At 45.4% G+C, this 15,326-nt stretch overlaps 1 protein-coding gene and 1 long non-coding RNA gene across 3 annotated transcripts in view; one reads left to right on the forward strand and one right to left on the reverse strand.

Moving 5' to 3' along the window:
• LOC135368837 (uncharacterized) overlaps window positions 1-15,326 on the reverse strand; it is a 45,959-nt gene that overhangs the window by 11,999 nt on the left and 18,634 nt on the right. The gene's annotated exons all lie outside the window — the stretch shown is intronic.
• The window catches only part of LOC135368831 (tyrosine kinase receptor Cad96Ca-like), a 45,313-nt gene continuing 39,446 nt past the window's right edge, over window positions 9,460-15,326 (forward strand). The window contains exon 1 of the mRNA XM_064602366.1: window positions 9,460-9,775. Within this exon, the coding sequence (XP_064458436.1) occupies window positions 9,709-9,775 (67 nt within the window). The 5' untranslated portion in view covers window positions 9,460-9,708. The remainder of the gene's footprint in view (window positions 9,776-15,326) is intronic.

Genomic DNA, 15,326 nt, shown 5'->3' on the forward strand with positions numbered 1-15,326 from the left:
GGGGTCAACTTGCCCATTTGTCATAAGCGCATCCGGAACCCAAGTATGCTCCTCGGCTGTCACACAGTAGGCAAGTTCCACTGAGTCAAAAATACACACTGTGGTAACAAAGCGACTCTTAGGTAATCCTTACATGAAGGAAGCCTTAATAGCCGCGCGCGCGTGCTCGACGCGATAAAAGTGAAGGTAAAGTGAAAGTGCAGATTAGAGCTTTGGAAGGAAGCCACTGTTGATCCGTGCGCGTCAGTGGGATCCTGCTTGAATCGCAGATACTCGCTGGTGAACCGTACTCTCGTGCGGGTGCGGATAGAAACACAAAAAATATAAACAGATGAACGAGTTAAAGTGATGGAGTTCAACAGATTCACTGAATTTCGTCAGATAATAAACACGTACAGTAGTTCCTATGTTTCTATCTTTTGATCAGTTGTGTTGACCGTATACTTGACTCATGCATTCTCGACATTCCCCGATTAGTTCCATAGACCCTCCGCCAGGCAAGGCGCCCAAGCCTTAGATATCTTGAGAACGGTAAAAGAGAAATCAAGTGAACGATGGCAGAAATAATATAGGCAATACCGGCCTCCACTATTCCTTCAGTTCCTTCCGCTCCTTCAGTTCCATGTAAACTGCATGTATTATATAAATGATTGAAATATAAAATCATTGATCGATTGATCACTCTGTTACACAGGAACACAAGAAGTCATTCAGAGCCAGCCCGCCTCGCGGAACCAATGTAGGAACCAATCACCGGAGTATGCCCCGACAAAGATCATGCATATTTCATTGACTGTCATACGCATAATATACACAAATGACGAGATGAACCCACGAGCTCAGTTCACGCATACGGATGCAGAGACACTCCTCAGGGACTCTTCCCTCGCTCTGATGGCTCAGTGATTAAAGGCGCCTTGTAGAGATGGAACAAAGGGCTGAATGCTGCGACATTAACAGCATCCGCCACGACGGGTGCGTTCACGATCGTGACTTGCCAGAAGGCGTCTGTGGGCCGATGCTTCCGTAACATTCAGGTCGTCATGCAGCTGAGCTGCTTTAATTGAAGCATGCTCGGCGCAAATCTTACAGGCGGCTGTTCACCTGTGCACGCGCAATGACCGCAGATATCTGGACTGGTCGCGTCCTGCTATTATGCCTCCACGCACCCCCCCCCCCCAAAAAAAATCAGGCAAACTCTCTCTTCATCGAGTTATGAGCAGCGCGGCATGCGCTGATATCGAGCTAGGAAGTGACTCGTTATAGGTCGGTGTTTAGGCTAACGGCACAGTTGCTGTCGTGATCAGCGTATTGATTTCGGCACAATCTCTTCTATAATGCGAGAAGAATACAATAAACTAGACAGAGTAAGCTTATTTAGTGACTTTAATGCATAATAATTGATGCCTATAGTTGGAGAAGGCTCAAATTAAAATGGTGTAAGCGAGCTGTGGTGTCCTGTACGTAGAAAGAGGTGACACTTCGTTGAGTTCCGCCACTTTACTCTAACTTGGGCGCAGCTCTTGAACTTTTGACCTACATGTTGAACTCAATTATCATCTCTGTTCGTCTCTGGACATCATCCTTTTGCGTTTTCATCATCTCATCATCAGATTGAACTTTCTGTATTAAGTGTACTGGGGTAGCCAGTTTGACTTCGTCGAAACTTACATCCCCATTTTTTTCTTTACTCACATCACATCACATCACTTCGTTGAGTTTGAAGGGGAAACCAATGCGAGCAGAGTAAAGTGCACATATTGCTGTCGTCCTCATTGTCTTGTGTCTCAGTATTCGTCAAACTCAAGGAACTGCACTCTTAAAAATGAACTTCACCGCATAGCACGCTCCCAGCCAACAATCAACTCGAATGATATCGCTATGTGCCCTGATTTGTTCAAAACGGTAGGCGTACGCCCTTTTTGTGACACTTATGCGGTTCATAATTGTCACAAAAATGGCGTACGCCTCCCGTTTTCAGCAAATCAGGACAGATAACGATATCATTCGAGATGATGGTTGGCTAGGTGCGTGCTATGCGGTGAAGTTCATTTCTAAGAGTGTGGTGTCTATCTTTCTTGGAGAAGGTTGAAGAAAATCAGAAGATCTGTAACAATGGCCCTTGGAAGTCGCTGGAGATGTGTGTCAGCTTAGCTCAATTGGTAGAGCCCTGGACCGGTAATCCAGAAGATGTGTGTTCGAGTCCTACAGCAGGCTAACCTTTTCAGTGACTTTCATCTTTCATCATAAATGGGTACAGGTTTTTTATAAAAAAATGTTGTGGGAGCAGCGCTGATGCCATTTTGGCAGGCGTGTTACGCGGCCATGCGGATACCTTGCACGGCAGCGTATACAACTACTGGACGACTAATTAGGTAAAATTAATTAATTATCCTATAAACTGACGTTTTCAGGGAAATGCGAGATAGCAGAATTCGAGCCAGTCCATTATTCAAATCCACCGTCCTTGTTTAGCACCCTGAGAAGCGAACGTCCCTTGAGATATAAATTGCCAAATTTCGCTATGCAAATGAGCAGAAACCAGAACTACTGGATTCTCGAGCACAGGGACGACCCGACCTTCGCTGGAGAGCGGTCTGTCTTGCCAACAGATTAACGGCCAATCAGCTCCATCCCTCCAAAACACGTGACCCTGTCACGTGGAATGCGCCTGTCGCTCTTTCTGCGCTCGAGTATAGTGCGTACACTCCTAAAAATGAACTTCACCACATAGCACGCTCCTAGCCAACCATCGTCCCGAATGACAACGTTCTCGCCCTCGATTTGTTGAAAACGGGAGGCGGAGCCTATTTTGTGCATTATGCACGGCACAGAATAGGCTCCGCCTCCCGTTTTCAACAAATCAGGGGCGAGGACGTTGTCATTCGGGATGATGGTTGGCTAGGAGCGTGCTATGCGGTGAAGTTCATTTCTAAGAGTGTAGTTCTGGTTTCGGCCCATTTCCATAGCAAAATTTGGGAATGTATATCTCAAAGTACGTTCGTTTGTCAGAGTGTTCAAGAAGGACGATGGGTTTGAATAATGACTGGCTCCAATTCTGCTATCTCGCATTTCTCAGAAAACAACTAACTAATAAGTTAATTAATGAATTTCAGCTACTTAGTCGTCCTGTAGTTACAAACGCTTTCGGACAGGAGGTTCGCCCGACACAACCCGCATACAGGACATAACCCGCCTGCACAAATGGCATCTTTGCGCTGCTCTCTCAGCTTTATTTGTTTCTTTAAATAAATAAATGTATAAAATAAGCTATAAGCCTATCTATAAAAAAATCTGTAACAAATGAAAAGGAACACCCTGCACGTGCATATGATGATGCATCTCTGAACATAATTTTTCGTTGTTATACGCGCAGCTCATTGAGAACACGCCCTCTAATGAAGCATGATGAATCCGATAACGGTCCAAAATGCATGCAGGGCTATAATATGCCCAATGCTAATAAGCTGTCTTAAGCAGTCTTGATCAACGAAGGCAGCCATTAGGCATTAGCATCAGATACAACCCCTTCCAAAGAATAATGCTTGTTTAATAGACGTCGTTTACTTCGTTTGATGGAACGCTGAATGGTTGTATTGTGAGTCTTGCACTCACAAGACATGGCCACTTCTGTGAATCTACAAACAGCAAGCAACTTCTCTTTCTTTATCCTTCTGTTTACCGATCAGCCACAAGTAAGCATAGAAACACAAAATAAATAAATAATAATAAGCGATCATTACAAGCCCCTTGACTTGAATTTATTTACATGGCGTCATTGCACCTGGGGGTCTGGCAAAATACATCAGAGGCATCTTCGCATCACAGGCGCTTGACAACGGCCAATTAAATGGCAATCCGTGTGTATTCCACTTCACCTTTGAGTACAACTCAAGAATTCTGGCCTTGAAACCTAGACGCCAGTTAGGTTCCTCGTGGTCCAACCCAACTGCAACCTTACTTTCTAAAGGACAGTGACACTACCCCTCAAAGAGGCAGGGTGACCACCCAAAGATGAAACGATCTTCACATCCATATACACAGATTACAGACGGACCCAGACTGGTTTGCATTTTAACCTTGGTCATCTACCATGCGAATCTGCCCCCCTGTCAACGATCCAGGCCAAAAATTACAGATTACACGAGCGTCTCTTTTCCTCTCAACTACAGCCTGCAACCCATCAAGGACCGACGACAACCGAAGCTCCGACTCAAAAAAAAAATTACGCAGTCTTTGACTCAGTCAGGCCGGCACCAGCCATCGTCTTCAACAACAATACGGGCAAGAGGCCCGTCGAACATCTTCTGCAGCTCAGCTGTCATCGAACCAGCCAAAGCATCAGTGAAGCTTTTCAGAGAAGCAGCGATGGTTGTCAGTTGGCTTTGTCACAGAACGCAGGAAGGCAACACGCAAGCTAACATCAAGCCAGTATTTTTCTCTCCCTGGCCATTCGGAGGAAAAGAGAAAGGAAAGGGAGGGTACCTTCCAGGCTCGTGCCTTCCAGTAGCGGTCTCCCAGCGAGCTCTGTCATTACGGAGGGGGGGTTACGCAGGGGAGGAGGGGGGGGGGCACGCAGTAAAGGTGTGCTCGGTTCTCCGGGGGAGCGGGGGGACCGGATTTCGAGCGCTAAGGATGCGTACGCTGCGCATGCGCCGTGCCAGCAGAAGAAGAAACCTGCCCGCGTTTTTCTTTCGTTTGCTTCTTTTGTGTTTGTCTTGTCTTCCCTTTTTTTTTCATTTTTTAGTTTGCCCCGCGAGCCGCCCGGTCGGCGAGAAATCGCCCAATCTGTTCTTGCTCCGGGATCAGTTACCTCTCGATAGGTAGGGTTCGTCGGGGACTCTTGGGCGAGCTATATAATGCTGTTTACGATTACCTTTTTTGTGTACTGCAGATCAGTCTGGAGGAAGGACGAAGATACCCGATACGTTACCATATTAAGAGCGCGTAACGGGAATACGTATGTATAGGATCATTCTCGTGATATTACTTGCCAAGGCTCCGTATTTCCATTATTAGTAAAGGAAGGGAGGCCTCAGGCTTCTGTCCTGAGGCAACTCCCTTCCTACATTCTACCGGTTCGCTGGATTTCTACCCATCTACATTATTAATAAAGGCATACGTCTCTGGTCATGTAACATTTGGACTTGTACTTTCCCTCCGCAGCGACTCTCCCGTGTTTGGATCGTTCGCATGGTATGGCCAGTATACGAAAAGCAAACTCTCCTATATAGAGAGTGTTGTTATCTAGCTTTTGGGATTGTAACGTGCAGTTAGTGTCAGTGCAAAGGGGACTACCTCCATAGGTAGTTCTCCTGCTTGATGACAATACAGTACACTCCATCTTGACTGTTTTTCCCATAGGGATTTGGAGTTTTTTGGTTGTAACCTTGGATTGCGATGTTGAATCGGTTTGAAATTCACCACGATAAAAGCGTACCAATTAGAGTTCCACGCGGACACGGGAATTCTCCACCTGCATTGAGTAATTGACATGGGCAAACTTTTATAGGTAGCTACTCTGTATTTCGCATTAGCGAACTGAGCTTCTGCTCTGTATCTTATTAATGTTCCCTTCCTATACTGTTACCATATAGTCCAATATTTCATGTGCAACGACAACAACAGATAAGAGTTGAGTTGAGTTGAAAGAAGAAAAAAAAAAGGAAAGAAGAGGCACTTATTACGAGAGCTGGCTACTCCAGCTCACTTAGAAAGACAAAAACGACTCAAAACAACAAGAACAATGGATGACATATACACTCAGTCTGCCACTCACACACATTGTCCATCACACACACTGTCACTCACACTGTCAGTCACCACTAACTGTGACCACTAACTTGATGTCTGCGCAAAATCGCACAAATTCCTGCATGATTTGGAACTGATGGTCTGAGCTAAAGAAGCTTGCAGATACAGTCGGTGCTGCTGATAAACAGGCCTGAATCTGACTTTGAATGAATCTGCCTTTCCAAGCTTGTGAAGAAGACTGCTCTGTGCCTCAAACTGACTGAGGCACAATGACTCTCTGGCAGGGCTCGCGCCTCACTGCTATACACCGCGTTAACCCGGGCTTACCTCTACTTTCCCAGCATCGTTCCCTAGGCCGTTTGCGTGTCTTTACCACCGGCTCCGCCTCAATGTGCCCTACAGCCGACAACAACAGATAAAACGACGACTACGACATTGGTTGTTTCAACGCTGGGAAGCAATACCCTTCCCCGTTACATTACATGGGAGATATGAGGGTGAAGTGAAATGAGCCAAGTACAAGAACACTCTTAAAAATGAACTTCACCGCATAGCACGCTCCTAGCCAACCATCATCCCGAATGACAACGTTCTCTCCCTTGATTTGCTGAAAACGGGAGGAGGAGCCTATTTTGTGCCATTATGCACGGCACAAAATAGGCTCCTCCTCCCGTTTTCATCAAATCAAGGGAGAGAACGTTGTCATTCGGGATGATGGTTGGCTAGGAGCGTGCTATGTGGTGAAGTTCATTTTTAAGAGTGTAGGAGCGTGCTATGCGGTGAAGTTCATTTTCAAGAGTGTACTTGACACGCATAGGCTGGTTCACCTTACGCGTAAATACACCCTAATTAATTAATTAATTATTAAGCTGTGCTTCCTTGTGTTATTTCAAGGCCAAACGCACAACAGCCTTTCTGCAGGACAGAGTTCATGTGTCGGGAAAAGTATTCTGCAGGTCAAGATCTCGCGCAGCCGGATCATTTGAGTTACAATAACACGGGAGCTCGTTCGAACTATTACTGCGTTGGATGACATGCACGTGGTAACGGCTGATATACGGATGCCTACCTTGTTCTGTCACGAGTGCCGAGAACCTGTTCTTTTCATTCTGGTTGATGTACGACCTTCCCAAATTAAGATGTCAGTGCACGGGCCATTGCTCATTACATGCAGTCTCTCAGTGCACTCTCGTCATTCCACTTTTGCCCCTGGCCTATCCATTGGGGGTTGTGAGGCGGTATACGGCCTTCCTAGCGCAAGATGATGAAAAAGGTGCTGAAGTTGGAAGCTTTTGAAGGAAACAAGCACTGAGAGCAAAGGAAAAGGTCATGCCGCTTTTGCTGGGTGGTATTAAAGCAACCAAACCTCCTGTGGTCCTCAAGTATAGGTACGCAGGTATACGTTCAGAGGCTTCGATTGAGCAAATGATGATGATGATTAGGGTCCGGAATTTTAGGCATTTGCCTATAAACGCCTAACAACGACATTTTGGGGGTTGCCTGCATTTTTATCGACTCTATTGAACTGTATAGCCTTTTTCAACACTCTTATATGCCAAAACAGACTTTTTTTAGAGGTGCAGGTGCGCCTTTCACGTTTATGCTGTGCTGAATTTCGCTTTTCATTTCTGCGTGTTTGTGCTTTCAGTTCCTTTTTTTTAAGGTTTGGTTTCCTTCAGTGCTTTGGTTCTCTAGAAAAGGGTTCATGTATACTTGATCAAAAAATTTGCCCTTGTTTGGCCTTTCGAAAATCTTCGAGGGCTGAGAACTACAGGTTTTCCCGGCGATTTTAATCCAAGTGCCAGCTAAATTAATCCACGTGCCATGCAAACTTTATGGGGCATGGATTAATTTAGCCGGCACTTGGATTACAATCGCCGGGAAAACCTGTAGTACTCAATATCGCATGGTTCTGCACCGCCTCAGCATTCGAGTACAGGAAGTCAAAGCTTGTATAGCCTTCTTTTTTTTTTTTCCTGGGCGGAGCAGTCTGAAGCACCAACAAAGCCAAGGAGTGTACGAGATTAACGCGCCCACTTTTGTGTTTTATTGCCTATTTCGCTGTTTTTGAAGGCCTAATTGCCTGCCTATATATATATCCATCGTTTTTAGTGCCTAAATTTCTGAGCCCTAATGATGATATTGCAGAAGCAATTGTTTAAAAGAGCTCTCCAGGGTACAGCTAAAGAAGAAGGGACAACAAACAAACACATTAAAATAGAAGTTTTTTTTTACGTCACCGTCATCAGCATATATAACTCATGACAGTGTTGCGTAGCGGAGCAGATCAGAAGCTGGCTACCCTATATAGGGGTACGTAATGAAAATGCTCACAACAAGGCGCCGACGTACTGTCTCATGCGTGCATATTGTTGTATTAAAATAGATATACACACACGTGTTCACATATTACGCATGTCACATGACATGTTTTAGGGTCGACGCAAACAATGTATCACAGCGACCCACCAATGTTCCACTGCACTACCCCAACAACACCGAATATCCTCTGGATGTACGGAATAGTGTGCTAACGGATTCGTACATCCGATGGATATTCTGAGGACATCCATCGGACGTACGAATTCCTTAGGACAATATTCGTACATCCAGAGGATATTCGGTGTTGTTGGGGTATAGCGGCATCCGTGGCATATGGGAGGACATATCCAGATATCTTTTTGTGCGTGTGTGTGTGTGTGGTAAAACGTAAATGGTAGGATGAATGATAAAACGGCATAGCTGCAGGCCACCCGGTACATGAACGCGTTCGTGCCGTGTCCTCTGTTTTCCCCATAGCTCAGATTACTTCAGCATGATGGTACACTCTTAAAAATGAACTTCACCACATAGCACGCTCCTAGCCAACCACCATCCCGAATGACAACGTTTTCGCCCCTGATTTGTTGAAAACGGCAGGAGGACCACGCTTCTTCAGGTACAAAGTGGAGTGGACACGCATAAGTATATATAGTATTTATTTAGTTTATTTACTTATTTATTTCCATATTGAGTGCACACAAGAGTGTATAGAGACATACACACGACTAAACGCAATGTAACTGACTCCCCTGGTCGTATACGCTTGCAAGAATGTGGTGAAAAAGAAATGAGCAAAAAGCGGTAAAGACCGATTTCATTAACGGTTCGCTGGATCTTCCGCCTTGCTTACTTGTATAAATAGCGTTTCACTTTCATCCATCAAACAGTATGCATTTTCTGTTCCCATTGTCAAGCTACCAGAAACGAGGAAGAGGTGGACAGGATCAACGAGCATTATCAACAGTAGCACCTTGGGTATAACGGCCGAGGGAGCTACATTATTTTTGACTCTCAACTCTTGAGCGTTGGCACTCTTCTATGCTTTTCAATGTTGCCATCGCCACTTCCTTCAACAGTTCTTAGAAGCTGTTTACACTGCAGGGTGAAATATTACGTCGAGCGATTCTCGGTGAAAAAAAAAAAAAAAAAAAAGGAAAGAAACAAGGGAGCAACATTCGATGCATCTGAAGCACCACCATCCTCGCACCACCTTTTCTGTCTATATTTTGTCTTCCAAGAATTCAGAACGGCGCTCCCTGCCTCGATACCTACCTGGTCCGAAACACTGAATTACCGGCAGAGCGCCACTCCTCGAGAAATGGGCGACCAGAGAAGAGAAGTGGAGAGGAGGAACGTTGGTGGCATCCAGCCGAGAACCTTGGCATCCAGTCGAGCCAGTGCACGAAGGCGGAGCCTCCAAGACGTGACCCGAGGGGAGCCCTGCAAATTACAGGCCGACTGTCCAACAGGGCTGACGTTACAAAGTTTTGTCTCTGCTGTGTGTGTGCCGTCCCTGGATCTTACACCATGAGCAGGACTACCATGCAGCCGGCATCCGCTGTGGGATAAGACGCTGTACCAAAGTGTGGATATACCTCGGATTTCTTGTTTGCATTTGTGGTGGAGAACATCATGAGAGGGCTCGGTGCGGGCTACCTGGCACTGCTGGCATGTTGTCTGGCCTCCTTCTGGACGATAGGTGAGCTGGGTTCTATAGGACTGGCAGAGGCCGGCGCCTTCACGGGCACTGTGATAGTCCGGGGGGGATTTCGCGAAATCTTTGATGCACTATCATTTGCTGGGACAACGAGATTTCTGGCGCGAAGCGGTCGGTGGAGTAACGCCTTTAGATCGCAGTGGAGTGGGATCCAAAATTCTGTAACAAAAATGGGGGACTGTGACGATATGCTGTGGGCTACAGAATTTTACGTTAAATCTAACGGTAGTTGCTAGAACAGCAGTACTCGTCGTCGCCTGTCGTCCTGTAGTCCTTCTGGACTCTACTCCGAGTTACAGCCGTGACTACACCATGCGCCGCACGACAGATTGACGAGCTCCCACTATGCTTCATTATTGCTGTGGCAGTTTGATAGCGATGCAGTGATAACAAATGGTCTTTGAACCTTGTACCCAATACTATAGCTGTGACTGTCCTCAGAACAACGTACCCCATGGCCACTTTTTCTTTATCACGCATTAAGCTCGAAAATCTGCATTAGGTTGTAATTTCCAATAAGGTTTATTGGCAACTTCCTTACCAATGTCAATCATAACATGCTAGCTGCGCTATTCGTCCAGTTAGTTTTGCAGGTGTCTCAAAATCAGACTTTACCAGCGTGCCAACAACTGCATGGTAGAAGCTTACGGTGCTGCTGGTTACTGGTTAATGGGATGTGGCGTTATCAAACACACTACGTTCCTCTCAACAAATGGTACCTAAAGCGTATCGGGGAAGCACAACGTGACGCGAACCACAATGTACAGGACAGGTGACCGCAACCACGAAAGTCCGTGTCGAACAAGAATACAATCCTGTAAATGAGCACAGTTTAAATTTGAGTAAGGCTGAGAAGACCGCTTTAAACTTTTCTTTGTGAACTAAAACAGAAAAGGCACGATTTGTTGACCAACAGAAAGCCTTTAGTCGTTTCTTTGGTCAAATGAGATAAGGAGGTCTTGACGCAAATAGATTTCCAAGAGGACACGACGGTGCGCAGTTCCCGGTATATTCCCGGGAAGTTGGTTAAACCGCCTTTTGTATTAGTCACGTTAAGCACGTGTCGCTGTTTGACTAATGTGCGGATACAGTACAGGAAACCTAATCTGCATCTTCTTCTTTTCGTGCTGTTCTTTTTCTTTTCTTTTTTTTTTCCTGAACGAGGTCGCCTGCTACAGATCCTGAACAAAACTCTGCAAAAAAAAAAAAAGAAATGCCTTCATGTCGCCAGCGCTGCCAAAATAGGCAGAGCAGGTCTATGCGGGCAGCGACCCGGTCTCAAAGAACACCCGCCATAAACAGACGGTGTTCCGAGACCTGTTGAACAACAGAACTGAACGGCTAAAGAATACACAAAAGGTCCGCCCACGAGTACCATCTGCACTCAAGTAATTTTTTTTATGAGTGGTCACTGTTTCTAAAACAGCGCGGTAAAACACTGTTTCACGTGCTCATAAACAGGCTAATGTGTTTTTTTTTCTCTTTTATGAGCTGAATGAAGGAGCACGAAGATGAGTTCTGCGATCCCTTCTTCGTCTTTGTAGTCGCCGTCATCCTGTACTTGCTCGTAGACTTTGGCTTAAACATGCTATTTCTTGTAATACTCGACACTGCGTTACTTTTGCAGTTAAGAGTAACGTAATAGCAGAGCCCTTTAGAAGGAGAATGTCTTGCACTACCTTATACACTATAAAAACAGAGCTTCAGCGCATAGCATGCTGTGCACCAACCACGAATGGTAGGGTTATCGCCTCTGATTCGGGGACAAAGGGGGCGCACGCCTTTTTGTGGCAATTTGGATATATGGTAATTGGCACAAAAAGGCGTACGCCCCCATCTCCTCCTCGAATCAAAAGCGATAACCCTATCATTCGCGGCAATGGTTGGCGCACAGCATGCTATGCGGTGAAGTTCTGTTTTTAGAGTGTACACTCTTAAAAATGAACTTCACCTCGTAGCACCCTCCTAACCAACCATCATCTCGGATGATATTGTTATCTGACCTGATTTGTTGAAAACGGGAGGCGTACGCCTTTTCTGTGACAATTATGACCAGCATAAGTGTCACAAAAAAGGCCTACGCCTCCCGTTTCCATCAAATCATGGCAGATAACGATATCATTCGAGATGATGGTTTGCTAAGAGCGTGCTATGCGGTGAAGTTCGTTTTTAAGAGTGTAGGTGTTAGCCACCTCGGACCATAAGGCTTCATTCTTAGTTTAAGATAAACGCCCTTCCCACATTTTTGTGTGTTTTAGTATTTCGGGAAGCAGCTATAAGTCGTTCTCTGTACCATTCTCCGACATGCACTTATACTAAAAAAATACCACGAGGGCAGATTTCGGTTTATCATTCACTGTGAAAGGTTTTAGCTGACCAAGCTTCGACCTTTTGTCTGAGTATGAATTAAAAAATTAGGTACTACACACAACCGAACAAAAATGTTCTACGTGCTTACGTTTCCAAATTTCAATCAGTCATGCTAGCATGCAGATAAATAGTTCACAATTTTAACTCGGCAGAGCATAATGCACATTTTTGTAGTGCACAGCGGCCTAGACACGCGCTGTTAGTGGGCACGAATAAATAATTATATAAATACCTACATACATAAATAATGTTTTGAGACTTGTTCACCTATTCGGGCGATACATTTTTCATTTTAAAAATACAAAAGGTGAGTGTGAAGGGTTTTCCCCAGCGTTCCCCACGGTTCCGGGACATGTCATCGAACGCCGATCCAACGAACGTCGTTTCATCGAATCAGTGAAGGCCACTCGATGAAATGGCGCTCGAAGAAACGGCTTTCGATGGCATGTCATTCGATAAAGCGGGGTCAATGAAATGGAGGTCGACGAAACGGAGTTCAATAAAATTGCATTCGATGAAACGGCGTTCGATTAAATGGGCGGACACCATGTTGCACACAAAACAGATATAGCGATGAGGCAGATCTCTGCTGGGCACTTAGTTGTAAAACCTAAAAGGTGTTTTCATTATTTCATATTTTGGATGACTGGCACTTTGAATTCCAGCGTTTGGCATATTACCGAGGTTACGTAAGGCTTATCTACAAAACAGCGATGTTCTTCAGTTTCGAATAAGTCGTTAAACCAGCGCATCGAACTAGAACGAACATCACTGTACGCTGCTATCCGGAGTCCGAACAACTTCCGAAATGGAGCTTTGAGAAGACATTAGACTGCCCAGGCAATCAGTTCAGATTTGCTTTTCGGATAAGCTGTACAAATGACGCATGCAGTCATGTGTATACTATACGGGAAAGTATACTAGATAAAAGATGTCATACTCTCAAAGTGGACCCTCATTTCTCGGTTGAGGAAAATCCAGAAGTGACGAAGTAAGTAGACGAAGAAAGGGTCAGAAAGGATTGGGGCAGTGCTGTGAATGACGCATTTCGAGCAACAGCTTCACAGGTCCGTCCCAGCGATGTTCCATTCGTAGTAAACGGGGTGACCTAGAATCTGTGGTGCATAACACTGCAAAGATGTTGCTTCTCCTTCTCCCCACGAAAATGACGAAGCGGAACCAGAACAACGAACTTCCCAGCATATAGCCTCTACCTCTTTTCAAGCCGTCCGCTCGCGATGACCGACACTCCTTTTGTGTCACTTATTTTGGCGTAACAAATAACACGGGCGTAAGAGTGTACAAAGACGCGTGGAAGAAATGTACCGGTATATGGCGGTTTTGTGACTTCTGGTATTGTTACCGATCTGCATTGGTTCAAAGTGGACTGCGCCCTTCTGTCTCTGATCTCGCCAATGTGAATTAATAAAAAAAAGTTGAAAAATTCGCGGTCATGTACGGGAGGAAACAGGATTAGATTACTTCTTAAATATTCGGAAAGAAGCATTCTTCTTTTTTTTTGTGATCGATGCGATTTAGTTCAGTTAAGAGGGTAATTGAAAAGACATGTCTGCCTGAATTGCAGGTAAATGAGATAAGCATTAAAAAATTGCTTGTTTTTATGCAAAGTACCGTAAGCCGAAAAAAAAGATCGCCAATTTACGATGTAGCGGGATCGCTACTTCGCTAGTGAGAAACGCGGCGAATTCGGTAACGGCGCTACTAGTATAGTTTCACTATATACAGCACTGGTAATTTGTAGGACTGCACGCGATGTCTTACTACACCGCCGTCAAAAAAGCGTATCTGGACTATGGATGGAGGGGGATTCTGTTAGAGGAAGCGTCAGGTCGCATTTCTTGACTACGCTTAATGCTTCTCATTACATAACGCTTAGTTATGTAAACTTGATGGTTTTATGACGTGCACTGAACTCTCAACGCCGTGCTTAGAGTGGTTTGTGCAAGACAGGGCACTCAACCCTGATCACGGAACGTGAGCAGCCCGCAACCTCGAGATCAATGTGCTAGTGCAAGAGCAACTGACTAATCGACAAGAAACAAAATCTAACTAGTCTGTAGTATTAACGAGGTTTTGTAGGTTTTAGAAAAAAAATCTTAGCAGGAACAGCGGTGTCTGCCCATTTCATCGAGTGCCTTCCCGTCGAACGCCGTTCCATCGACGCCATTTCACCGAAGGGGACCGTCGAAACTGACCAAGGTTCGATCAGGAGAGCCTTTTACGTATTTCACACGTTGCCGCAAGAAAAAGCGATTCGGCGAAATTTCGATGAAACGGTGGTCACCGATTCGATGAAACGTCACGGAACAGCGGGAACAGCCCCGCAAAGGATATACCGCGTGGAAGATTTTCACCGTAACAAAAGTTCAAAAAACACGATAAGCCAATCGCCCGATTCCTCTGCTGACCTCTGATTTGACAGCTTCCTTTATCGTTTGGCTGGCGTAATGTGCCATCGACACCTGCTGAACCCCCTATTGTCAAAAATATTGGATAACTGATAGGTCCCAGATATGAAGCGGTATTTGTATTAGAAACTGTAACAGGACAGCGGTGCAAAGACCATGAAAACTCCACCTGCTGATTGCGTGTCTGAATTTTCTGCATACATACTAGAAATCTTCTATTGAAGACAGCGTGGACGGGCCAGTGCGCAATGTCTGACATATACGTACTCAGTCTTAAAATAGATGCTGGTGATGCATGGTCATGGAACTTCTTGCCGTAGTCCGTCACGCTTCGGCGGGCATCGCCACGAGTAGCGCAGGGGGGTCATGAGTCCTGGGACGACTTCACAGGGAAATGCGAAGAGAACTTCACCCCATAGCATGCTGCTAGCCAACCGTAATCCTAAATGACGTCGTTCTCTCCTCGGATTTGTGAAAAACGAGAGGCGTCACAAAACTCTCCACAAATCAGGAATGACACCGATACCATTCCGTGGAATGGTTAATCTTCAGCGTGTGATGTGTTTGGCTGATCTCAACTAGGCATGCGCGAATAATAATTATTTTTTAAGCTGAACCGAACACGAAGCGGATAGATACATAGCCAAAGCGGATGCGAAGCGCAGAGTTGTATAACCGGAACGGATGTATACATGCAGCACAGCAAGTGTACGACATGTAGTATACGCGACAGA

The sequence above is a fragment of the Ornithodoros turicata genome, chromosome 9 (genome assembly GCF_037126465.1).
Source record: "Ornithodoros turicata isolate Travis chromosome 9, ASM3712646v1, whole genome shotgun sequence".
In the NCBI taxonomy this organism is placed as follows: domain Eukaryota; kingdom Metazoa; phylum Arthropoda; class Arachnida; order Ixodida; family Argasidae; genus Ornithodoros; species Ornithodoros turicata.